At 39.0% G+C, this 26316-nt stretch overlaps 2 protein-coding genes across 4 annotated transcripts; both read right to left on the bottom strand.

Annotated features, from left to right (window-relative positions):
• Positions 1–208: 208 nt before the first annotated feature.
• On the bottom strand, positions 209–11998 carry LOC122077841 (epimerase family protein SDR39U1 homolog, chloroplastic). 3 transcript variants are annotated; one of them, XM_042643743.1, is made up of 13 exons: positions 11771–11998; positions 11622–11699; positions 10475–10550; positions 9324–9391; positions 8232–8381; positions 6707–6751; positions 6483–6561; positions 5272–5333; positions 4164–4266; positions 1920–1980; positions 1611–1681; positions 600–739; positions 209–490 (listed from the first exon to the last, which is right to left on the bottom strand). In XM_042643743.1, exons 1-13 carry the CDS (start codon positions 11843–11845, stop codon positions 413–415), a joined length of 1086 nt encoding a protein of 361 aa, XP_042499677.1. In that variant the 5' UTR covers positions 11846–11998; the 3' UTR covers positions 209–412. The 3 variants fall into 3 exon arrangements, with proteins under 3 accessions (XP_042499677.1, XP_042499676.1, XP_042499678.1); XM_042643742.1 differs by having other exon boundaries at positions 209–485; positions 11771–11995; XM_042643744.1 differs by having other exon boundaries at positions 209–485; positions 8232–8350; positions 9332–9391; positions 11771–11993.
• A 5758-nt stretch (positions 11999–17756) lies between these two features.
• LOC122078526 (NADH dehydrogenase [ubiquinone] 1 beta subcomplex subunit 9-like) lies at positions 17757–21380 on the bottom strand. The gene is made up of 5 exons (XM_042644539.1): positions 21166–21380; positions 20793–20834; positions 20188–20269; positions 18644–18699; positions 17757–17988 (listed from the first exon to the last, which is right to left on the bottom strand). Exons 1-5 carry the CDS (start codon positions 21283–21285, stop codon positions 17917–17919), a joined length of 372 nt encoding a protein of 123 aa, XP_042500473.1. The 5' UTR covers positions 21286–21380; the 3' UTR covers positions 17757–17916.
• Positions 21381–26316: the final 4936 nt, after the last annotated feature.

Here is a 26316-nt window from a genome sequence, read left to right on the forward strand (position 1 = left end):
GAGCTACCAGTAGGCATATACGGATATACATGGGATACATGCCAACATACACAAGGATATTCACAACTTGTCCACATGGCACAACAATAGTCGGCAGCACAGGATCCCTTCCTAAGCAGGTAGGGGAAAGAACCATTTGCCCCTTTTTTATTTCTTTTTTTTTTTGGAAATTAGGAAAGAGGGTTTCACAAGCGAATATTCAAACCAGTAGACACCAACACCAAATTTTCTATATAAAGAAACATACTCAGCTTCTCTTGATTTGACAACCCTGAAAATAAAGTGATCACTACTTGCCTTCTAAGTTTGAAGAAGTTTGATGCCTTCCAAGACAAAGAATAAAGAATAAGTGCATTAGTATAAACATGTCATCTTCAGCTCTCCGATGAAAGAATGGCCTTCAGTGCATCTTTTACGAAGGGGTATTTGAAAGAGTAACCCAGCTCTTTAGCTCTCTGTGGAAGTACCCTTTGCCCTTCCAAAACCTACACTTAAAACAGAGCTACAACTGCTCAGCCTGGACTTAATATTAGAAGAAGGAAGAACAATGTGGAAACAAAGAAACCCACAAAGGAGGTGGGGCAGACAGCAGCACTTACAACAGAGGCACCTTCACCAAGAACTGCTTTGAGAGCAAAATCTGGAACAGGCAACCATGAGGGCCGGCCCATGATGTGCCCCAACTGCTCACACAGCTCTGCCAGTCGAACTGGATTTGGTGCTGTTCCATTGATAACTCCTGAGATTTAGATGATTATTAGAAGCTCCATATGTCAAAAGCTGATATAGTTTTAGTTGATAAGACTAAAGACGAAGTATAAGTCACATTAGACGTATGAAGAGAATAAGAACTTATAAATTAGAACTGAGAGGCTAAGCTAAGCTGGCCTAAAAGAATAGATACTTCCATTAGAAACAGAAATTGAAATGTAGGTAAAATTGATGACCAAGATAAACACAGACCAACCACTTCTGTTTTCTGTGTCCAATCAAGGTAAGTTGATAATATGTTGCGGTGTTGCCCATAAAAACAGATAAGGCGGATGAAGTGGAGAAAAGCTTCTAGAGTGTCAAGTGAATGACTCAATCAATTAAATCTAAAGGTTAAATATTGTGAGATGGCTGTAAGACCAGCAATGCTTTTATGCAGCTACCGCCTTAAATGAATGGGATGTTCAAAGAATCAGAGATCAGCACACTCAAGTGAACCTGGAAGTAGATTAGCGATAAAATGAGGAAAAGTGAATTGAGATGCTTTGCCAATACGCGAGCAAGACCAACTAATGCACTAGTAAGGAGTGATACAGCAAAAATAGGAGATGTTGAAAGGATATTGGAAAGGAAGAAGATCACATGTGTTGAAGGGCAAAGGGAATACATGCCCATGTATGCTGTTTCTCTTTTTTGGGATGGGGCGGTGTTCAGTAAGTAGACAAGCTTTTTGAATTGAAACAAAAATTTAAAGTTGATTCCTTTTACTTCAATAATCATATTGTATTACCTCTTTTCTTTTCTTAATTTTCTTTTTATTTTTTATTGTCTTTTTTGGATGTTAGGTTTGAAAACATAGATGATTACACAACCAAAATTATTCTATAAAGAATCAATACCTTTATAAGATGGGTTTGATAAAGCTTCATAAATTAGGTTCACTATGTCATCCAAATGAATCCAAGAAAACCTGCACATTCAAGGGAACAATGAATTCTTTGAGGCAAGAGAAAGAAGACAGCATATATCAGAACATTAAGATAATTTTCGATATGCAGTATTGCAAAGTAAAGATAGAATGACATTTTCAACAACTTTACAAGGTTTTCTCAAATCCCAAAGCAGGGAATAATCAAACATGATATTTAGCAGCTTACAAGTCTTGTTCATCTTAAAAGCATCGAGGAATTTAACAATGAGCACATTACCATTGTTTTCCACTGCCCAGAGGTCCACCAGCAAACACCATGAAAAGAGGGATCATTTTCGCTGCATCATGTAACAGCATAGAATCAAAATAAGTGAGATATATATATATATTGCAAAATTTTATCTGTACACAATTTGAAATTTGATGTGAATAAACAATGTGCAGCAATATAATTCCTATGAAGTTGAAAGTAGATAACACAAATATAGTAAACATGAAAGTCGATTTTCATTTTCCACTAATAGAAGATTACAATGCCTATTGCCTAGAAAGAAAAAAAGAGAGGAAAACTGAGGTAGCCATGAGGCAACTAGAAAGGACAAGCAGCCATAACCCAAAATAAAATAAAAAAGGGAAACAATCAAAAAGTTGAACTCATGCTCGGGGTGAATATTATCCATTTGATTTATGTTGTGTAGGTTTTTTCTAATATTAAAAAATTCATTCATGGCAGGCTTTGGTCTGGAAGATGATCAATTCAGGAACCACGGGACAGGTTCCACCAGCCAAAATGTGTGACTCATTATTCTACAGTCTATACAAACCTCTAGCAAGACAATGTTTATTTTAATCTATTGTTTTCATTAAACTTCCACAAAAATAAATAAATAAATGTAACCAGACAGGTTCAAAGCATAGAGCCATAGAGTCAAAAAAGGCCAGTCAAAATAACATTTTACACGACCAATCATAGTTGTCACGGCGTCGCCAAGGCGTTGCCTAGGTGGCGTTTTGGCTTCCCGGCGGTAAAATCAGCACATGGCAGTGGTACGATTAGTTTGAGTCTCGAATGGCGGTCTCCAGAGTTGGATAGGCGTCGCCATGGCGGCACCGTAGAAGCCATTTCATGCCAAAAGCACTAGGCGATCAATTTTTGGTAATTTTTTTTTTTTAAACTTCTTAACAATATTCTATTTCCTATATTTTGATTGGCAGGTGAAAAATAAAAACAAAATAAAACAAAACCCTCGGGGCCTCGACCAGGTCAATCTCTATTCTCTCATTCTCTCACTCAAGCCTCGATTTTTCTACTGAAAATCCTCAAAAGAAGAAAAACCCTCAACTGAACCCTCGACCCCAACGGCTCGATTCTTCTCCGGCAGCAAGAGAAGAAGCTTTCTCATCTCCTACTGCTTTGATCCTTCTCTGACGCAAGGTAAGTTCTTCGTCGTCTTCTTCTTCTCTGCGACGTGACTGATCACTGACAGAAACAACTTCTTCTTCTTCTTCTTCTTTGCTTCTCTGCTTCTCCGCTTCTTCTTCTGCCACTCTTTCTTCTTCTCTTTCTTCTCTGTTTCAGTGGGGCAGTAGTTGTAATAATTCTATTTTTTAGTTGCAGTTCCTAGTAGGATGATATGTGATTCTGTGTTCGATTTCACAGGTTGAAAATTTTCCAGTGGTGTAAGGCATTGTCACTTCTTTGTCAATTGTCATCACTCTGTTGTGAGTTATCATACACTGCTATTTTTTATGTATGCTTATTGGCTCTGTTTTGTAAAGGAATTTATAGGACCTCTTGTGCATTAAAAGTTTTCTTCCATTTCTTTTTGAGACAGTGTGCTGTTTTCAGGTACTTATGCTGCATTAAGTAGCCTCAAAAAAATTGTGACAACCAAGCCTTTTGTTGGTTGAGCTTAGCAACAGTCTTGAGGAGTTTAATGCTCTGTTTTGAATGGTTATCACAGAAGCTTTAGGAGTTTAATGCTCTGTTTTATAAGTTATTAAGTTATAACTTCTTGTAGATAATTTGTAGAGTATATATTGTAGGCTTATAGCATGCTAATTAACTTTAGAAAATAGGGAAAATAAAAAAAATGACACATGGGAAATTTGACCGCCATGGCAACGCTATAATGGGCGATTCATCGCCAAATCGATTAGCCACCCTTCCACCTCCTTGGATTGATTTGACGCCATGACAGCTATGCGACCAATATACTGTTAATTTGCAGAAACCACATATGTGGAATAACCTAATTTACATAGCTAATAAACTGAGCAATACTACCAAACCAGATTGAAGTGCTTCCTATCAGATTAAGAACTAACTGTTTGCTTCACTTCTCCAGTAAACAAATACTGCAAAAGTGTTTCAGTGCAAGGGGAAATTCTTGATTAATTTTTGCTACTATTCTCATAAGAAAATTGGATCATAATGAAGACAAGCCACATAAATTTATACAGTGAAGAAGTTGGCTTCCCAAAGGGAGACAAAAAGAGGAATGAAGGAGGAGAACCATACCCAAAGCACCACCATCTTTTCCAAGAACTACACCTATGCGAATGAGTGTCAATCTAACTTCTTTATTCACTTTGAGTGCCCTTGATTCCCATTCTCTACAGACCTGAAAATTTTACATATTACATAAATATAGACATATACAAAGAATGTCTTAGTGTAAGATAGAGAAGATTTTTTTTTTTTTCATAAACATGAACTGCTTGGCAATGGCATCATCTCCACCGAGGTGGGGTGCAAAATAGACCTCCCGACTACAACTCACGGAGAATTACTTCAACAGGTTTGAAAGGTGATTATAGGAGGAAAAGGTGGATTTATTAATCTCTTAATGACCTAACAGAAAATTTCATGCAGTTTATAATTAAAAAGTGCATGGGATAATAGAATTTCATGGACATGCAGATAAAGAAATCAATTCCATCACCACGAAAGAAGGCAAACAGTCCTTTCTGTTCAGTTGGCAAGGCATAGATTATGTTGATGTTACACAACATCCACATGGAAGGCAAATCACTGTACATGGTTTGGTCCTTCCTTTTTTTATGGTAGAAGTTTGGTCCTGCCTCTAGGCAGCTGTATTTCCATGCAAACCGAACCTGACTTACACACCATTGCCACCTGTAAACAGAGAGAGAGAGAGAGGATCTGCAACAGTGGTTGTTTCTCAGCATGCTTTATGTGCAGTTGATACGAGGATTCTTGGGCTGAACAATAATTCAGGAAAGTTGGGGTTTGATGAAAGAAAGGATTAGGGTTTTGACAATGACCAAAGTGAATTTTGACGTGGTCGGATGAAAATTTCTCCATAAAAAAGCAACAGAATAGCAGAAAAGTAAGAAGAAAGAAAATTAGTAGAATTCTAACTATAAGATAGAAATAATCTACCACTCTTGAATCGGTAAGCTCGATGGAAATGTCACAAATCCATAAAATGAGAAACAGGAAAAAACAATCCAGAAGTTGATATTTCGTTTCTCCAAAAAAGACCCAGCTTGACCCCTGTAATTTGAGATGCCCTCAATCTAAATTGGTTGGTTGACCCCAAAGGTGATCCCATGGCAAAAAAAGAAAAAAAGAGAGAAAGAAAGCAAGAAAGAGTGATCTCTACCTGAGCCAGGTAGTCGTTTCCAGATGGACTTTGCTCATCAAATACTTGAGTTTCACTAGTGCCTGAAAGTGTGGAAAAAGGGAAATAGAATAACAAAATCATTTAGAAAATAACAGAAAACACTATTTAATACAACTCAAAGATGTTTCCATTCAAAAGGGGACATCGTCCTGTGACACTGGACTCATAGGATGGGTTTGGGACAACTATAACAAGCCATGTGTCACATTTTATGAAGGGCAAAGCAGATCATGTGATTGGCACCATGTCATTGATTTTATGTAACAAAAACCATCAATAATTACTTTTCTGCATTTTTAGTTTTGGAGGATTATACTACTATCTCTATTCTTTCATCAATAACTCATTAATAAAAAAAAAATAATAATAATAATAATAACTGCTCATCACATTTATGCAGAAAAATGGCAGATTCTTCAGCTAACTTGGGCTGCAATCTTTAGATCCAGTGATGTTGGAGTCTGTTTCATATGACCCAGAAGAAATCTCCCCCTCCCCCCTTCAGCTTTTATAGATTGGTTTATGGACCCTATCACTTAGAAGCTTGTCTAACCCAGCCACTGGAATTGCGGCACATGGAAACTTGATGTGCCATACTGACTATGATTTACCACATCACATTTCCTGGCTGATTTCTGTATGGACCAATGTATACTTGACATGTTTTGTAATATCAACTGTCAAAACAATTTCAAAGGTTGACATTTCACCCATTTTATAAAGCTTTATTCTGTGTGTAGCAAAATAGTTTTGCTTTGAAAATCAACATGAGTGCAGGTGGATCCGCCACTTAATGAATTTTTTCCAGGTGCAAACTGAGTTGCCACATCATAAATTACGTAATTAATTTGCTATACTCAGTTACCCAGAACAGAGATTCCATAAGCATCCATTCCTTCTCTATTCCTTTTCAAACTTCACAAGGAGCCAAAAATGATACATAAAGACTTTGACCACAAATATAAACAGACCATATAACTCAACCAAGAATTCAGTACCCAAAGATTGAAAAAGAAAAGGAAAAAGTTGACAGTATCAAGTATATGACTAATGGTGCTAATGAAAACATATACTCAAGCATGGGCATATTTCCAGAAGTACACATTAACAGAAGATTGACAGCACGATTCCAATCGATGGTCAAACATAACAATAAATAAAGAAGAGCAGATAATGTGTTGACAACATACCATAATAACCAACGGCTGTTGCACTGACCAAAACTGCAGGCTGGACAACATCTTGTGAGCCATTTATTATATCCACTACCTTCAATAATAAATTCTAGAAATTTAGTGAATAATCAGAGAAGGCCAAATGAAGATTCATCTTCTTTGTGCAAGTAATTTTTTTCAAAGAAAATAACATTTCTCCAGAATGGTGAAAATTTTGCAAGGAGAAAACCAACAGTGACCTTGGAGGTAATGCTTATCCTGCTTTGCATGATCTCTTTCTTGATCTGCAGTACAGTGAAAAAATTAATACACAGTTTCCCCATTTCTTCCGAAAATACTACACACAGGATAATTGGAAAAGAAAATACAGGCATGTACAAAATAAAATGCAAATTTTGAGGTGAACGCAATATAAAATGCCAAAGGTATATATTGGACAACTATATGAACCAACCTGTTCAGGAAATGCTGCAAATTCCAACTCAAATGCTTGTTTGATAGATAACATAGCACCTAGGTAGCTCCCAGACCATTGAACTTTGAGCCAGATATGCCAATAGTAATGCACAATCACAGGGTTGGATGGATGTTGAGGTGCCTTTCCTTTTGAGTAGCTAATCAACAGAATGCTAAATAAAAATTGGGCGGAGGTCTCCCACAATGCCAAAGCAGGCAACCACACCAATAAGAGGGCGAGACATATTCATTCCCTAAGGGACCCACATTTTTTCTAAGGAGAGAGTGTGTCAGTGTGGGCCCCACGACTCATTGTGTGAGAAGGCGTGGCAAGGAATCCCCACTCCAGCATCGTGGGATCTAAAATTTCTCATTTTCTAATAAAGGCTGCTCATCCTTCCAAAGGATTAGTAGATGGTAGAAAAAGATCCAATCCCTACAAAATCTTAAACTAAACCTTGTGAAGGAAACTTTCCATACACAAAAGGGGCTTCTATTAATAATATTCGCTGCCAAAGCATGATCTTGAAAAGAATTGTCTCCATTCATGATTACCCAAAAACAAAAAAACAAAAAATATAAGACAAATATGATAAAAACGGAATTTCCGAAATTCTAAAACACTTCTCTTCAAAGCATTGGCTCAATAGATAGTGTTATTTCCTTTTACTTATTAATGAAAGTGAAATTCATGGGACCAACCTGCTGCATTTTTTGTATCATTTCTCCGATAATGTTAAAAAAACAACTAGCTTGTTATACTTTTAGAAGTTTATTTTAAAGGCAAAAACGTGAACATCCGCCAAAACAGCAAAAATTGGGCAAGCAAATGTTTCCACATCCAACTCAATAGGTAACCTCCTACATAAATTCTAAAATATGAAATTTTCTTCAGCATGCTTTATGGAATGGCATTTTTTTCCTCCCCCCCCCCCCCCCTCTCTCACACTAAGGTAGGCATAAACACAATCACAAACCAATTTCCACGAGCAATTGACCCCATCATCCAGCGACTATCAGGTTTTTCATGACATGAATCTGATCAGTTTATAGCAAACTCTTTCTAACAAAAGTAACATCTTCAAATAGTTCAAAAAATCAGCACAATCAAATAGCAAGTGATAGTAATAAAAGATAAAGTATTACAGAAGAAGATTGAGTACCCCCATCCACAAAAAAAAATGATGAAGACCAAGTGTAAACCATAAAGAATTATACACAATGCCAGTGAGCTCTCAATGCTGAAAGAGGAGAGAGGGTATCCCAGGAAGAAACCAGGCAGTTATGTTAATATTTAATCTCACTAACCTCAGAAGACCATCTTGTACTTATAGGCATTCCAGCCAAATTAACAACAGCATATGACCCCTGAATGCAATCTCTCCACTCAGGTTCCTCTGCAATTACAATTCCTGGAAAGTCCCTCACTAAACAGGTACCACAAAGCAGACAAAGGAACTAGTACATGTTAGAAAAGTGAATGAAAAGGAATCTAAAGATACTAAAGAACTCCAGTTGGCTTCCATAACAACACAAGGCTCTAAAGAAAATGTAATTGTTGGCATGCAATGACAATAAGTGAATAAACCTCCACCGCCAGTTGCAGCAGGGACAAATCCCAGGTTCCACCTGGGTGGACCATTCAAGTGTAGATTAGGAATGTTCTAGACATAGATATGGCTTTGATGTTTAAAATGTCCAGTTAATATGGCTTTAATGTAGATTTAAGATATGGCAAACTTGGTTCTGGGATATAAAAAGGAGGCATTTACTTCCTCAGTTGCTGATAGATAGTGTTTGGAAGTAAACAGGTCAAAAAGAGTACGCCAAATGAAGTTCCTACTTTTCTTTTTTCTTCTTTTTACTGTCACTAGTTTCCATAGCATGTTGCCAGTCTGCATCTGGCATTGACATGAGCAATCCAAAAGCAACTCTGGATTACCCAACATGCAAGCACATTTATATAATAAATTATGGGACATATTTCCAAAATAGTTCTGTATATTTCTGCAATATACCTAAGACGTAGTTACACAAGAAAACATATATGAAAATTTTACATAAGGTCAGTAATGGACTAATGGTTGAAAACAAGTAAAATTTTAGAACTTCAAGCACGGGGGCCAATGAAGGGGCACACATGAGCATAAACAGGATGTGGATTTTTTGGGCTTCACTGGGGTTGGGGTGTCATTTCGCGGCCCTCTGTATCAAGGCGCAGGGGCCGCGTTCATGGCACCATAATATAATGTCCTGCAAGAGGACAATATAGTGTCAGGCAAGGCAAAGTTTTAAAAAAATGGATTGTCCCCAGTCCATGCCCTTTTATAGCAGGTAATTCGAACACTTATATAGAACTTGAAAGCACTGAAGTTACACACCATTATAAGCAGCCATTACCTTCTTACCAGGAAAAATCGATTGTGCTTTTGATCTAGAACGTGTCAAAACACGAACACGATGATTATCTGCACCATAAAGGAAAAACTTTTCATATAAGCCAATCATACATCAACTAGCTGGCGTGCTAAAATATTATCTAAATGCACAATCTGAATAGTTCAAAAGATGAAAGGCACAGATATTACATTTCAAGTTGGACATCTAACACCAGTAAATGTCATTCTTAACAACAACATACAGATGCCACCTAAGGATCTCCTTGATCATAACCCAACCTTATCCAGTGCTAGTAACCAAACAATCTCACTCCCTTTTGAGTGAAGTAGTAATCTTATTCAAAAAAAGAACAATGTGATTAATATTTTGCTCAGCCACTCAAGTTATTCCAAACTAAAAGTTCTCCCAGTCAGGATCAACAAATGATGGTCACTAGCTGAAGTTACTTCTATCTAAAATACTTTGACCACAGCTGTACCACCTGGATCAGCGATAACAGCATAATGAAAGAAGATTGACCATAACCTGATGGGAAAAAGGAAAATAAATCTAGATGCATTTAATTATATTTGGAAATTGTTCTGAGGTCAAGCATGGAAATCAACATCCATGAAAATCTAGATGCCAAATAATGAGTCCAAAACACCAGAACAAATGCTGAAGAACAATACTCAAAGAAAGGCAGATAATGGATTAAAAAATCAGTGTGGCGGAGATAGGCTCAAATACTGAAAATTAGTAGCAAAAGAATTTGTTTCTACATCCTCCAAGATTTTGATCATATGGTACTAGACAAAAGAGTAATTTCAAGAACACGACATCAATCTCTCCGAGCGAATCACACATAAATTTCTTTTAAAATTTCAGGGTAATTCATAATTGTTTCTAAAATACATTTCATGTCCTCTATGTTGCTTCGGCAGAAAACATGCCCCTAAAGTCAGAAGAGTGGCAGAACAGGATTACTATAGGCCGCTTGCTGAGATGGTCCAGTTGGTGAGTTCATATCATAGTAAGCCACTTCCACAGCTCCACCCCAGAAGATTGGAACAGCCACCCTACTTAAGTGGTAATTGAATTGCGTCTGCATATCATCTTAGAATTTTCAAAAACGTTTATAAGATATTATGAATAAGCAAAGCATCCATTACCTGCATGCAGCCTTTGGACCAATCTTCTACCTACAAAACCCGTAGCCCCTGTTATTGATACAACCATCTGATTTTCCTGCAATGAACTGAAAGGCATCAGTAATGTCTCCAAGGAGTCAAAGCATCCTATCTGAATAGGTCAAGTGAGAAATGAAGAGCTTGAACTTTCATTGGGATCCATAACATGTTCAAAACTTGTGCCTGTGGTTTTACACAACATACGTGATACTGTATACATCTTCAGCTCGTTCCCAACAGGTGAACCACACAGAGCACACGGATTGTATGGGCCAAAACTTACTAGGAGCAATTATACGAATTCATATTTGAAAGAGAATACTCAAACAGAAAGATAAACCCAATACATGGAAGGTAGAGATTTTATGATTGCCCGTTTCCTTTCAAATTCATCAACCGACTACATTATCCATGTTGATCCACAACTGCACTTGAAGGACCCAAAAGTCGTGTTCATCAACATTTTTGTCCATCATGAATATTAGGAACTTTACCATCAAGAAACTCAAAATGTGTGTTTGTGGGTCCCTAGAACCATGTGTTGGGAGATGTTTTGAAGTCATGAATGACTCAACAGTTAATTCAACCGTTGGCAGTTTAGAGTTCATAACGGGTATGTGTCAGGCATTCTAGAATTCATCCTTCACCAGTTTAGGTTCAGTTTCTACTTCCAAGTAGTAATGGAAAGTAGACCAGGGAGAGAATACTAGTGTTCCCACGTTGCAGAATGCAGACATAGACAATCTAATTCGATCCTACACGGATAACTCCCAAAGCCATTTGAATTCCACGAGCCCGAACATCCAATAATTAGGATTGGCAGTGTAGGGTGGCACTGCTGCCCAAGAAAGGGTTGGAAATCCCAAACACATTCCGTATTCATCAAATGAGGAAACAACAATAGAAAATTACTCGAACAGTTCATACCAAAACATGCAATAAGATTAAAAAACATCATTGGATTCGTGCAACTGAAGATCCATAGCATAATCTTAAACTAAACCTTAGAATATACGAGTGGAAAAGTTCTATACAACAAAAATTGAGAAAATGAGAAGAAAATAAACACTTCCTGCCCAAAAGAAACGTCATTCGCGCAATTCACTAGAACACATTCGTCGAAACATACCTTCTGAGATTTGTTGAAGCCATCGTCGTTTTTGTCGGTGTCGAGACACAGAACAGTAAATTTCTTGGTCCGACACATCTACAAGACGGTAGTAGTAAGTAGATTCAAATATCAAAAACATAGCAAAATCATGAAAAATCATTACTTACAGATACGGGTTGCGAAATGTGAAACGATGTAAGTATAGAGTTCGACCAAGAGAAAGTAGATGCACGTAACTCCATTAAAGAAGAACCTCAAGCTCTTCTATGAGAGAGTGTGTCGGAGTGTACACTGTAGACCAGTGCGAGTGTGGATGAGAGAGAGAGAGAGAGTGAGGAGGATGGTTGAGTTTTAGGCATATTTGTATCCATTTGTAAGAGTCTGTGTTGTGTCTGATTTGGAGCCACAGCAACCAAAAACTCCATATCCATCATCACGCTTTAAGAATTTCCAAGTCGCGCCCCACACGTCCATTAGAATTACGGTTCTGCACTTCTGCCATCCCAGGGTTTCAAAAAATGGAGATTGGTTCTGGGAATCGGCCAGGACCATGGTTTCAAGTATTGGTCTTGGATCGGCCATATCGAATTGATATCGGCTAAGACTAATCCTCAATCCTTGATCAATCTAGATCTATCATCTGCATCGTTTTATGGGTAAAATGGTAAAGAAAAAATTAGTACTTAAAAAAAAAAAACAAGGGCAAAATCGACCAATATGTGCCAACCCAAATCATTATCGGTAGATATTAATATTGATGTTAATACCAATACTGTCCCCTAACTCCCATAGTTAATAAGTTTGGGGATGGCAATAATACAGGAACAGATACCTACGGCAATTAATAGACCATACAGTAATAATACGTTTCAAAAAATCCAGTGCAATAAAACACGTACGACAATGATATGGTACATGTTTAATACCTGTTTAATACAATTGCTCTGTAAAAATACGGAAGCAAAAATCCGACACTAAAAATGATTGTTTGAAACTAAATTCTATTCTACCATGTTTTTATGGACACTAAAATCCAATTTGATTTTCTAATTTGAAATCATTTCCAATTCTTTTGAATTTTCACATTTAATATTAATTACATTTAAGCCTTAAAAAGAGTATGGTAGAAAGAACTAAGAGGAGAATCAAACCTCATCTCGTCTCGTAACTTTTACATGTCCTCTTCTTCTTCTTGGTACGAAAACAAAGTTCAAGAAGATGGAGAATAAGTGTTTGCAATCGTTCATCCCAGAGATGCGCTTGGATTTTCTTGAAATTTCCATGGGGTTTCAATCTAAGATTGGTCACAGATCAATTTTAAGGCTCAAGAACCTCCTCCCTTCAACTACTTTGATTTCTCAAATGCAGTATTGTAAGAACAGATGGAGGAATCTAATTCTTCACAATGTCCGACTGCAACTATGTTTGTAAATATTTATCGGTCCAATTCAAATAGCGATTGTATGCTAAATTTTCTAGAGAGGTTTTCATTTCAACCCCTTTTGGAGAATCTCGCCCTTGGCCATCTTTGTCCATGTGTGTCATCTCATTTGAATCTTTCTTGCTTCTCGTTAAAAATTATTTGCATATGCAATCACCCTTGATTAGATTTTCATCTACCAATGGGAAGATAAACGGATAAGATGAAGGGTTGATTGGGTTTTCAACAATCGATGGGAAGATAAACAGATAAGAGATTGATAGCAGGGGGTACTGATGTCTTACCTATCACCTTCGATCGCTGGTCGCCGAGATCAGAGATGGAGGAGAAGGGGCTACTGGGGCAACGGCTCCTCATTTTTTTTGGTTTACTTAGATGAGGGAAGAATAAGGGTTATAGTTTCGATCGATTAGGGTTCCTGATAGAAGACAATGGTCGGGATTCGAGATTTGGCCCATTGGGGTTAATCTCATTTTTATTTTATTTTTTGAACCCAAAAGTTTTATTGAGTATGTGACATATTATATGAGTATTATTCATGTATAATATGGTTATCTTTAAAATATGTGTATTTAACGGTTTGTTTTTATTGATACTCCAAATTACGAACTTTTGAATTAAACGTACGGATGCGCGTATTACATGCATATAATACTCGTATTTGACTAACTATGCTAAATCTATGGTTAGGACCGATACCAATTTCTACCATTATCATAATATTTACACCAATATTTCCCTAAAATGCGATGGGTTTTAAATTAAATGATCGATTCTAGAGTTTTTTAAATTAATTTCAACATGATCTAAACCATAATCGAATCAACAAAGACTGATTTAGTCATCCATTCTTATTTTTTAATTCCTGATTGGTATTATCTTGTTGTAATAAGATCCTCTCAAGTGCTCCCAGTGCCCATCTGACGTATACATGACAACACAAATCATTTTGTTTTTATAGATACCCTTCATGTTGTCATTAAAGGCGGTTTGGTAACTTTCATGGGATGGTATTTTCTCTGCTCGTTTGTTATATGAAGATTTCTACCAAAAACCATCATGTTACGGAAAAAATGGTTTGGATTTTTTTTTTTTTTAAATAAAGAGGATAAAATCATAGGTAGTAAAATATGTGTATAATACGCGCATCCAAATGTTTAATTCAAAAGTTCGTAACTTGGCGTATCAATCCAAAAAAATCGTTTAATACGTGGATTTTAAAGATAACCGTATTATACATGAATAATACTCGTATAATATGTCACATACTCAATAAAACTTTTGGGTTAAAAAAAAAAGCAAATAAGATTAACCCAAATGGGCCAAATCCTGATTCCCGACCCTTGTCTTCTATCAGGAACCCTAATCGATTAAAACTATAACCCTTCTTCTTCCCTCATCTAAGTAAACCGGAAAAAAGGAGGATCCCTTGCCCCAGTGACCCCTTCTCCTCCATCTCCGATCTCGGCGACCAGCAGTCGAAGGCAATAGGTAAGACATCAATACCCCTTGCTCTCATTCTCTTATCCATTTCTCTTCCCATCGATTGTTGAAAACCCAATCAACCCTTCCTCTTATCCGTTTCTCTTCCCATTGGTAATTGAAAATTCAATCAAGGGTGATTGCACATGCAAATAATTTTTAAGGAGAAGCAAGAAAGATTCAAAAGAGATGACTCACATGGACAAAGATGGCCAAGGACTGGATTCTCCAAAAGGGGTTGAAATGAAAACCTCTCTACGAAATTTAGCATACAATCGCTATTTGAATTGGACCGACAATTATTTACAAACATAGTTACAGTCGGACATTATGAAGAATTAGACTCCTCTTTCTGTTCTTGCAATACTACATCTGAGAAATCAAATGAGTTGAAGGGAGGAGGTTCTTGAGCCTTAAAATTGATATGTGACTAGTCTTAGATTGAACCCCCATGGAAATTTCAAGAAAATCCAAGCGCATCTTTGGGATGAACGATTGCAAACACGTATTCTTCATCTTCTTGAACCTTGTTTTTGTACCAAGAATAAGAAGAGAACATGTAAAAGTTACGAGACGAGATGATGTTTGATTCTCCTCTTAGTTCTTTCTACTATACCCTTTTTAGGGGTCAAATGTAATTAATATTAAATGTGAAAATTCAAAAGAATGGAAAATCAGATTGGATTTTAGTGTCTATAAAAGCATAGTAGATTAAAATTTAGTTTCAAACAATCATTTTTAGTCACAGATTTGTGCTATCATATTTTTACAGAGCAATCGTATTAAACACGTATTAAACGTGTACCGTATCATTGTCATACATGTTTTATTGCACTAGATTAGGGGTGTCAATTCCTAAATCGAACCGGTAAAACCAGCCGGATCAAACCGATAACAACGCGGATCGAACCGAAACCGAAGCCTTATTGGTTCGGTTCGGTTTGGAGTATTGCAACCCCAAAACCAAACCGAACCGCACCGAAAACCGGATGAACCCAAAACCAAACCAAAACCGGCTCAAAACCCAAATCGAAACTGAAACCAAACCAGTAAGAAACCGAAACACTCCAAAATTCATTAAAAAAATCAAAATCTGCATAGTTTTGTATACATTTGTATGGAAATTCGAATCCAAACTGGACCAAAAACCAAAACCAACCCGGTTACAAATTGATTTAAGAAACCGAAACCAAACCGTACCGAAACCGAAACCAAATCGAAACCGGAATTTCCTTATTGGTTCGGTTTCGGTTTCAGCTTTCCCACACCGAAACTAACTCAACCCAAACCGAAACCGACCCGGACCGACCGATTGACACCCCTACACTAGATTTTTTGAAACGTATTATTACCATATGGTCTATTTGATTGCCGTACATATTCGTTCTTGTATTATTGCCATCCCCGAACTTACTATGGATAAAATATACATAAATTTTTTTACACTACGATAATAAATAAATTATATTAAAAAAAAAAAACCTCAGTTACGCCCCCATGTTCAAACTTTTTAGACAATGGTATCCACATAATATCCGTATGAAGATGTGAGGCATGGATATCAACTGACATCTCAAGGGGAAGGTGGTTGGGTTTCATGCTTCAGTGTAACCACTGGTTACATGCACTTGTCACTGACAAATGAGCATAACAATTTTGCCTTTTAAACAAACTTTTTTCTTTTTGGATAATACAATAAAAAGCATAAAAAACGGAGTTTTTGGGGAATTGAGATGTCAAGCTTCCGTGAGTCTCAAATCAATCTTATAATAACATTTTACATTTTTATATTGTTATTTTGTCTTTTGGTGATAACTCCTTGTTTCAATAAAAATAGACGATTCCTTATAAGCAACCGTCGTTACATCAAGATTAACCCTTTTTTTTGAGATAATTTTCTATCTGAGAGTGCCATTGCATCACAAACACATGGGGCATACAATGACCACCGTGCCCTTCCTGAGGGCACGCATCCCTATGTCTAGACTCTAGACTCAGGGGTCGCTCTCAAACCCCCCAACCCCCACCCCCCACCCCCCAAACACCTTTTTTTAATAAAACTTCATTTCAACCATTGAAAATACAAGGATAAAAGTCCTAAAATAGAAGGAACCTAAAACTTAAATTTTGGTCAATCCAAGGTAAAGCTTTCAATCCAATGGTTGGTTTCACTGTTACTGAATTGAATTGTGACCTCAAAAGATCCTCATTCTCCATTTTTCCATCCAACACAGAATGCTAAAATTCTTGTGAGAGAGCAGCATGCATTACATCCTTATTGGGCAAATTGTACTATAATCTATGGGAGGATCATAATTAAACAAAGTCCAATCATGCAAACAATTCCCTAATACCTAGAAAGCAGGAATGGCAATTAGGTGGGTGCAGTGAAAGAAAACGGAAAACCCTTAAATGTGAACGCATGTACATAAACTCAGACTCATTGTGTGGTGTTTGGCTGAATTTCAGGCTCAACTTTAAACCAAATTAAGGCATGCCGGCCAGTCTCAAGCTCAATATGGTTAAAAAATCTTTGAATTCACCAATTCGGACTAGCACATTTGCATCCCTGGGGTGGTTATAATGTACACTTCATGATACCCCAGACTGACCCAGCTTGTTTGGGAAACGGTTTGGATTGGGTTTGTTCAGCCGATTTGACTGGTCCTGTTTAGGGTTTGCTACCCCTACACCACACTAACAACGCTATAACCTGGTGCAAGTCCCTAGTTCCTAGGGTCCTGGGAGGGGTGGATTCGGGTTGATATTAACCTTTTAAGACATTTTTTGCACAAATTGACTGCTTTCATACACCAAGTCTTCACCCTGGCAGTCGAAGCTTTTATAATCTCACTGAGTGACAACTCCAATGGATCCACCAGAAGAACACAAGAGGTGCCAGGAGCCAGCATAGAAGATAAGAAGAAAATTCAATTCAGTGGACACTAATAAAATCATTATACATATCAGGCTGTTCCATCTAATGCTGATCAATGACCAAGATTATTGCATCAGTAATAGCATATCCACAAATTAACAATGATTTGAGATGCAAGACTTGAAAAGTTTAAACTGTATTAAATACATCAACCAGGAGATAGAACCATCGTGATCACTCTCTCTCTCTCTCTCTCTAAAAAAGGGCCAATTATTAGGAAGTACCAGTAAACAAGGACTTGAATCGATGTTGGATAATTTTAAATACCTAAAAACACCAATGAACAAGTGTATCACAAGGAATAGAGAATGTATCTCACATGCAAGGATTTTTTTAAAAGCCCTGAGAATAAGTTGGTTTTGCAGAGTTTATTTCAACATGTCATGTTCTCAAAAGAAATACAGGCACAGGTGACTGAATCACCTAAATGGATTGAAGACTTCATTGTTTAATTAGTGTGGCGCAGAAAAGGATGCTTGGTTTCCGACATTATCTTCATGCCCATAGTCATAAATTATCTCAATCTGCATAAAAAAAGAAAACTCAAAATTGATTCAAAAGCATTAAGGGAACAACTAATACTTGGTTTAAAACCAGAATCTCATTCAATAGTAGTAGAATCATAACATCAATTTTTCGCTAGCTAACAGTCACATTATTAAGTGAAAATGCAACATTATTCACAAGATGCAGATCAAGTTGCCTTACAGCCAAAGACAATAACATTGTAGGAAACAGGTAAGAAAATTATTTAAAAGAAACAGAAATCCAACAGAATTAAAATTGATGTCTTTGACAGAACTTCTAGCAAATGAAATCAGTAATATCAATGTGTACTCCTAAATTTTGTGACGAAACAGAACCTTGAGATCAACTGATTTTGCATAAGAACTTCAGAGCAGATGTTTGGATTTATATTCATTTTACTATCACTTGTATTTAATCACACCAGAAAGTACAAACATAATGGAAACTTTCAGGAATGCATGCATTATGGTAAGATGGAGTGGCATAGGGACTCAAAATATGATCCCTCACAAAAAACTCTTTAGAATGATGTCATGTCCAAGAAAGTTCAAAGAAAAAAAAAATGTACAAACTCAAAATGTGATAGCATGCCTTAACTCTTTCCCTGTTTTTCTTTTTTCCATGTGATGTGTAATAAAATGTACAACTTACCCCAGAAGGCGGTGTTGGGTTTCGTGTAAACTTTGAACCGCCAGGAGCCCATGGAACTGCTCACCAAGAAATTAAGAATTTAAATAAATGACAATTGCACAGCTACAAGAAAGGGATAAAGGCAAACACTTCATCACAGTACTAAACACAAGAACTAAAGTTTTGCAATATGACTCCACAAATAGTTTGAACAATGAACACGAGAAAGTTTGAGAACCAACTAAAAATAAAATATAATACGAAACAGATGGAAACAAATATTCCCAATCAATCTAAGGAGTATGCAAAACCTAACCTAGATTAGAAATTGCAGCAAATTACTGATTCAAATCTAATTTTATGAGAAATTTTTCCCCCCATAGTTTTACTAACAAGATAGCTGAAACTCATACCTAGACAAACAAAAATCCTTCCAAAGAAGGGAATGGAGTAGCATAGCTAGAGTCCACAAAAATTAGATGATCAGCATCCATTGGAATAAGATATTCCAAGAGATGCATAGCACACCAGCAATACAGCTATGAAGAAGCCTCCACGGATGAGGATCCTGTTAACAGATCTGGAATATTCTTCAATAATCGAAAATGATCAATTTGTAAACTCAGTTTAACTCAGATGATACATGAGTGATATCAAATCTGTGGTGAAGGAATCCACAATCCAATGAGCCTAGCAATACTGCCACAATATTGCCTTCATACCTTGTGGACCAGAACCATGTTTAAATAATATTTTACTTATTCCACCACGTCAAAACTTCCTAGTTCACAAATTTAAATCCCCCGGTTCAGTTGATAGGCACATGAAAAAGCAACTGTTGAAAGAATATCAATCACTACTTTTATTTTTAATTATAAGCGGGATATACTGGTAAGAATGTCTGCATAATTTAACATCTTCATTTAGCGGAGTGGTATGAAAAGAACTACATGAGACTGACATCATTGCATTATTTAAGATGGTCTCCATTATTTCATCTTTTTTTCTTATTGTCAGTGGCTTCTCAACTGAACTTACAAATATGTTTAGTATTCAAAAACGCTTGATGTATCAAGATGAAGCTCCTATCCATTGGGAAGCCTTGTTCAGAAGATAGAGCATATTTGTTCATTCTATTATTTTCATAGAATTATCATGTCCATCAAGCAATCTCCTCATGAATATGGCTTTAAACAGAGTTGAAGAGCAAAACAAAATCTGAGCAGCCAAAAACATTCAGTCAGGAAAAGGCTTAGTTGAATTAAGCTGAGTAGTAGCATCAGGAAGCAATCTCCTGACAGATAACCCAGGAAATTTTGAGGAGCAATTGAATTTTCTAACAATAGCCCAAGTGGAACATATAATTAGTTTTCAGGTCTGCACATCTGATAATTTGCTTGATATCCCAAATCAATAGAAAATGTCTAAGGAGGTCCATTTGAAAGAAAAGAAAATTATCTAAGCAACTAAGAGGTTTAAAAAATGTATTAAAGAATAGGGGAAAGAAATCTCAATTAACAACTCAACTGGATAACCAAAGAGAACAAGTCTACCATGTAACTTACCAATGTAAGGATCAGGGTGTCTAAACTTGTTATGAGTTGCTTCAGCATCAGCAATCAATCTGTCAATTGTATCAAGATCTTCCTGGAGTTCACAAACAGATGTAAGCTCACAAATCGGAATTCTAGAAACAGAAATATTTCAAGTTAAATTATTCTCTTGTAGAAATGGCAATGGGGCAGTTATATGTGAAAATTGTGATGAGACCTCTAAGCATATTTTCATATAATGTGGTACCCTGAAGCAAATATGAGACAATAAATGGTTCAGTGGGTCAGTTTGAGGCATAAGCATATGAATCTGAATACACAAGGGTAGTTTATAAACCATAAAACTACAACGATTCCCTCATAGTCTGGACTGAGATAGGAAAACCCCATCGCAGCATAAGATAAAACCCACAAGTCAATAGCGATTGTACTCTAACTAGCCTACATTCGAATCAACAGACGCTCTTAAGAAACCTAAAGAATATGGATGCAAGCTTGTGCAGGAGTGGAAGTAATACTTCCCCACCATTCATTACCTAACTAGTGGCATGCGTATAAAGAAAATTCATTTGAATTCAGAAATAGCTATTTATCACTGGGGGGTCGAGGAAGCGAACCACATGTCTGTTGGCCTCAAACTTCTCCCTCATGTCGCATGCCTGAAATGGAAAATTGCACATCAAACAAGGTTTTTCGTCTAGAAAACATATAAGAATACAATCAATTCACTATATTGAAATAAAGAAGAAGTGAGCCCATAGATCGTAACTATCGAGGCTCAAAATGAGGATGAAAATAAAGTCAAAAATCAATAACACAACTTATAGCAGCAGATTCGAAGGAATCCACAAACGGGAGGAACAAAATGGTGGTATCAACGAAAAGAAACAAATCTACGAATTTAATTTTGGGGAAGGCGAAATGAGATTCAATTGATGGAAGCGAACTCCAATTTTGGGATCAAGAATGGAGAAAGGACAATATGCTTACATCTTGATAGAATAGATGGCGATGAACAGCCCAGTTGAGAGTGTCCTTCAAAGCCCTTCTGTAGAGGATCCTCACACGCTCCTTCTGAGCAGCCCTCCTCGCTAGGTATGAAGTGCTCATGCCTGCCTCCCTCTCTCTCTCTCTCTCTCTCTCTCTCGCTCTCGCTCGCTCGGGAATACTCAAAACGGAAGAGTATCGGAACAGTATGAAGCCCCAAATCCTGATGGGTGATATGTGTCTGAAATATCTGAAAAACCCTCCCATTCAGTTTAGTATCCAGATAACCCTTTATTTTAAGATTAATTACTATCACCCCACAGTAGTTGACCTATATTTACTTAAACTTTCCCTATCCCGAACTTCTTCTCTGTTTCTCCCCATAAAATAACTCAAATCCCTAAATTACCCTTAATCCCCTCCCTCTGCACCATCTGAATTTTCCTATGCCCCGCCCTGCCCTACGCAAGCTCGCCACCTCCCCCACTAATCTAACTCCATTTCTCTTTTCATATTTATGCTACCATTTTTATTTAGTGTAGCATGCAGATTCCTTTTTACATTACCCATGTAGAAAACTCTCCCCATATGATTTATTAATTTTTAGATAAGAAAAAAAAAAGGTTATGCGACTCACCTGGGGATACATGAGTTTAAAAATTGGAATCATATAGGGGAATAAGTCGATTTACATCATAATCAACCCAGCCCGATCTTGATTCATACCGTTCTGGATGTTTGCGATTTATATACGGTAAAGGTATTGATCCCAATCCAGCACTTATTCGACCAATCAAGCCCAGCTATTTAAAGACCGGCCCAACTTGCACCAATTATAAACAGGTAGTACATGGTGCAACAAGCCCGCTTTGCCCCCAACACTTTTAGTTTAACCGTTTATGTGGATATTTTGATATTTTTGGATAGAATAAGATATTATATTTATTTTAGGTAATTTACAGCATCACCCCCTGGAGAATGCCAATATTAGAGGGAGACCCCCTCTCTTTCACCAAATTAAACTCAGACCCCTTGTCGTCAGTCTCTGTTAAATGATGCTATGAAATGACATTTTAGCCCTTATGAGTAAAACACCTTGATGTGGTAAAAATTGACCAGCTGATCTTCTTTGTAGCTCCTGATGCTCTAGTCGATCTGCACAAAAGAGAAGACAAGAGAGAACCGGGTTGATCTGACGGAGGACTCTCCAATGCCTAAGTCAGATCTTTCAACAATAGTTTGCTCAAGAGAGCTTTAGTGAAAAAAGTGTTTGATCCTTTGTGATGGAGGCTTACCTTAGTATTTATAGGTTGCTGATGGAGAGAGAAGGAGAGACGTTTGTGGAGAGTCCTATTAGGTGTGGAGTCATTGAGAGGAATGGCTCTCTGATTCTAGGAATATACTTGATCTCAGGGCATGTTTTGAGAATATTCTTCTTTGATCTCGGAGGTGCAAATCGTGAGAAGGGTGGACGCTTCTAGTGACGTGAAGCGACCTGAGTCTTGCCTCTATAATCAGGGGTCACATCCCTTAAATGTAGGAGTGGATGTGTGCACGTGTCTAGGTGCCTTACTTGATTGTGCCAAGCCAAGGTGACAGGTCGGCCTAAGGAGTGACCGAGGTGGTAGGTCGGCTTGAGGAGAGACCGAGGTGGCAGGGCAGCATGAGGAGAGACCGAGGTGGCAAGTTGGCCTGAGAAGAGACCGAGGTGGTAGGTCGGCCTGAGGAGAGACCAAGGTGGCAGGTTGACCTGAGGAGCGACCGAGGTGGTAGGTCGACATGAGGAGCGACCGAGGTGGCATGTCAACCATAAGCCAAACCGAAGTGGTAGGTTGACCATGAGCCGAACCAAAGTGGTAGGTCGGCCTGAGGAGAGATCGAGGTGGTAGCTAGGATCGGTGAGCTAAATTGTCCTCGCAATCGTTGGGATCGGATCAGACTCCTTAGGGAGGCAACCCAAAGGGTCAGGTTTGCCAATGATGAGCCAAGGGGTCGGGTTTACCAAGGATGACCCAAGGGGTCGGCTCGGCCAAGGATGACCCGAGGGAGTGGCATTTTTACCCTCATCATAAGCCCCCCACTCATTCAGGTCAAGGTCCATAGGTAGACCTGTAGGAGTTCCATAAGTACGGATTATGTGCTCGGATCAGGTTATGGGCAGTTTAGTGAAGAGAGCTTTGTTACTTTTTATTTTTCTATAGTTATCTCTCCGTACCGACCTTCGAAGTTGGGTTTTTGAGTGCCGACCACTAAAGAATCATTGGTTCGATGGCCTTTGGTGTCGATCTGAGGTTGGCCCTTACAGGCTTTAGTACGCAAAGCCTCAGGGTGTCAGGTTGAGGCTTAGGCTCTCGTGCCTTAGTGCGTAAAGTCTTAAAGTGCTGAGCTAGAGCTTAGGCTTGAGTGCCTTAAGGCCTAAGGGCTTGAGGTGCCGAGCCGGGGCTCGGGCTTGCATGCTTTAATGTTTAAGGGCTTGAGGTGTCGAGCCAGAGCTCAGGCTTGCATGCCTTAATGCCTAAGGGCTTGAGGTCATGCTTGCATGCCTTAATGCATAAGAGCTTGAGGTGCCGAGCCGGGGCTTAGGCTTACATGCCTTAATGCGTAAGGCCTTGAGGTGCCGAGCCGGGGTGCATACCTTAATACCTAAGGGCTTGAGTTGCCAAGCTGGAGCTCGGGCTTATAAGGTGCCAAACCGGGCTTGGGCTTACATGCCTTAATGTGTAAGGTCTTGAGGTGGCAAGCCGGGGCTCGGACTTGCATACCTTAATGCCTAAGGGCTTGAGGTGCCGAGCTAGGGCTCGAACTTGTGAGGTGTCGAGCTGGGGCTCAAGCTTGCATGCCCTAATGCCTAAGGGCTTGAGGTGCGAACCGGGGCTTGGGCTTGTATGCCTTAATGCCTAAGGGCTTGAAGTGACGAGCCAAAGCTCCAGCTTGTAAGGTGCTGAACCGGGGCTCGAACTTGCATGCCTTAATGTGTAAGGGCTTGAGGTGTCGAATCAGAGCTCGGGCTTGCATGCCTTAATACATAAGGTCTTAACGTGCCGAGTCGGGGCTCGGGCTTGCATGCCTTAATGCCTAAGGGCTCGAGGTCGGCGGGGGAGCTTGTGAGGTGTCGAACCGAGGCTCAGGCTTACATGCCTTAATGTGTAAGGTCTTGAGGGGCCGAACTGGGGCTCGCGCTTGCATGCCTTAATGCCTATAGACTTGAGGTGCTGAGTTGGGGCTCGGGCTTAAATGCCTTAATGAGTAAGGCCTTGAGGTGCCTAGCCGAGGCTCGGGCTTGCATGCCTTAATGTTTAAGGGCTTGAGGTGCCGAGCTGGAGCTGGAGCTTGTGAGGTGCCAAGCTAGAGCTCAAGCTTGTGAGGCCTAAAGGATTGAGGTTCCAAGCGGGGGCTCGAGCTTGCATGTCTTAATGTGTAAGGTCTTGAGGTGCCAAACTGGGGCTCGGGCTTGAGGTGCCAATCCGAAGCTTAGGCTTGTGAGGTGCCGAAAACCCGTGCTTGGGCTTGCGTGCCTTTTACTGACCAGTTCGGGTCTGCCTTTCTTTCCTCGCGAATGAGGTCTTTTGCCGACCATCAGGGTCACCTCATTCTTTCCTTGTGGATGAAATCTTCTTTTACCGACTAGTTCGGGGTGGCCTTTTTTTCCTCACGAATGAGGTCTTCTTTTGCCGACCATCGGGGTTGACTCATCCTTTCATGGTGGATGAGATCTTCTTTTACCAACCAGTTCGGGTTGAAATTTCTTCTTTGGTGGAATGATTATCCCATTATGGACTGTGATTCTCACCTTTGCCCATTCATTATGCTCGGCTTGGTCTCATTGTTATCGATGGGGTGATCATCACACCGACAACCTTGTTCAGATGTTCAGGAATAGGCGACAGTTGATTTTTTGACTATTGTCGCAGCTAGTTCCATGGTTTGTTCATCCTCACTCTATGAGATGTTGGTGTTGTAGCTCATACAGTTCGGGTTCAGCTGTGTCAAGCGGCCGATCCGTCCTATTCTTCTTTGGCTCGTGGGAGTCATCCCTAGGCCTTGGGGGTCTTTTCCTTTCTTTCTTTGGTAGCTCATTCCTGTTAGTTATTCCTAAGGGTGCAACAGGGCTAGGTTGGGCTGGGTTCCTTAAAACCTTAGCCCAACCCTGAGTCCCCTTAATTGGCCCCAAACCTACCTTGACCCCAACTCAGGGCCGCAAAACTTCAACCCTGGCCCTACCCTTCAGGGTTCAGCCCAACCCTTACCCACCCTGATTGGCCCTGATTTTTCAAGGTCAGGCAGGGATGACCCTGACCCTGATTGACCCTAACCTTGGTTTGCCATCAAGGGTTGGGTATACCCTGACCCTGACTGTCACACCCCGTTCACCCTGAACCGGAGCGGTGACCGAGTTAACACCGGTTAACCCAAACCTGCCAGGATCATCAGATACTGTATTCCACCACAGCATACATACACTAACATCAATTCATCAGATCAGCGGAAGACTAAGTTTTACCTGTAAATAATTCCCATATACTCGATACCCAAATGATAATACCATAATTATATACATTTGGGCCCGAAGGCATGATATATACACAAAAAGAATGAAGTTCAAATATCAAGTATATATACATGAATTTATCAAAATCATCAGAGTACACAGCTCGGCTCGATCTCAAGGCTGGAGCTCAGCTCGGCCTCAGAACTGCTGTCCTGCAGCACAGCTCTCACACGCGCAGTCTACGCCGTGCTCAAACTCATCAGGGGTCCACCAGTCCTCTTCAGGAAACTCGACTGCGGGACCCACCCCAAGCTCCTCAGATGCATGACCTGCAAAATCATCTAAAAAAGGGTATACACGTGGAATGAGCTCACTAGCTCAGTAAGTAGAGAGGTGGACCACACACAACAGTCCACACATCACAACACATCATATGCACTACATGCCATGCAAGTCATTTTAAATCACATACACCTAATCAACATTACTAAGTCTTTGGTTTTAGTGCTACTACAACCACAGTGCACGTATACTCCGGGTACGAGCCGCGAACTCCCTCCCACGATACACCCATAGGGCTGTTGGAGAAGGCCCACCGTGAGTACTCGGAAAAATAAAGACAATGCCGTCCACCGGCTCTCAACAGAAATGTAAATAAATTAAAT

Source organism: Macadamia integrifolia, chromosome 5 (assembly GCF_013358625.1).
Source record: "Macadamia integrifolia cultivar HAES 741 chromosome 5, SCU_Mint_v3, whole genome shotgun sequence".
In the NCBI taxonomy this organism is placed as follows: domain Eukaryota; kingdom Viridiplantae; phylum Streptophyta; class Magnoliopsida; order Proteales; family Proteaceae; genus Macadamia; species Macadamia integrifolia.

Bases quoted from the DNA above. Each gene is read 5' to 3' on its own strand.
- LOC122078526 (XM_042644539.1), bottom strand. From the start codon at position 21,285: ATGAGCACTTCATACCTAGCGAGGAGGGCTGCTCAGAAGGAGCGTGTG. The intron at 20,270-20,792 runs GTTCGCTTCCTC...TGTGAACTCCAG, and splicing joins TTGAGGCCAACAGACATGTG to GAAGATCTTGATACAATTGA. The intron at 17,989-18,643 runs GTAAGTTGTACA...TTTTTTATGCAG, and splicing joins ACCCAACACCGCCTTCTGGG to ATTGAGATAATTTATGACTA.
- LOC122077841 (XM_042643742.1), bottom strand. From the start codon at position 11,845: ATGGAGTTACGTGCATCTACTTTCTCTTGGTCGAACTCTATACTTACA. The intron at 9,392-10,474 runs GTAATGGATGCT...TTTATGGTGCAG, and splicing joins GGTCCAAAGGCTGCATGCAG to ATAATCATCGTGTTCGTGTT. The intron at 6,752-8,231 runs GTTAGTGAGATT...ACTGTACTGCAG, and splicing joins GTACAAGATGGTCTTCTGAG to ATCAAGAAAGAGATCATGCA.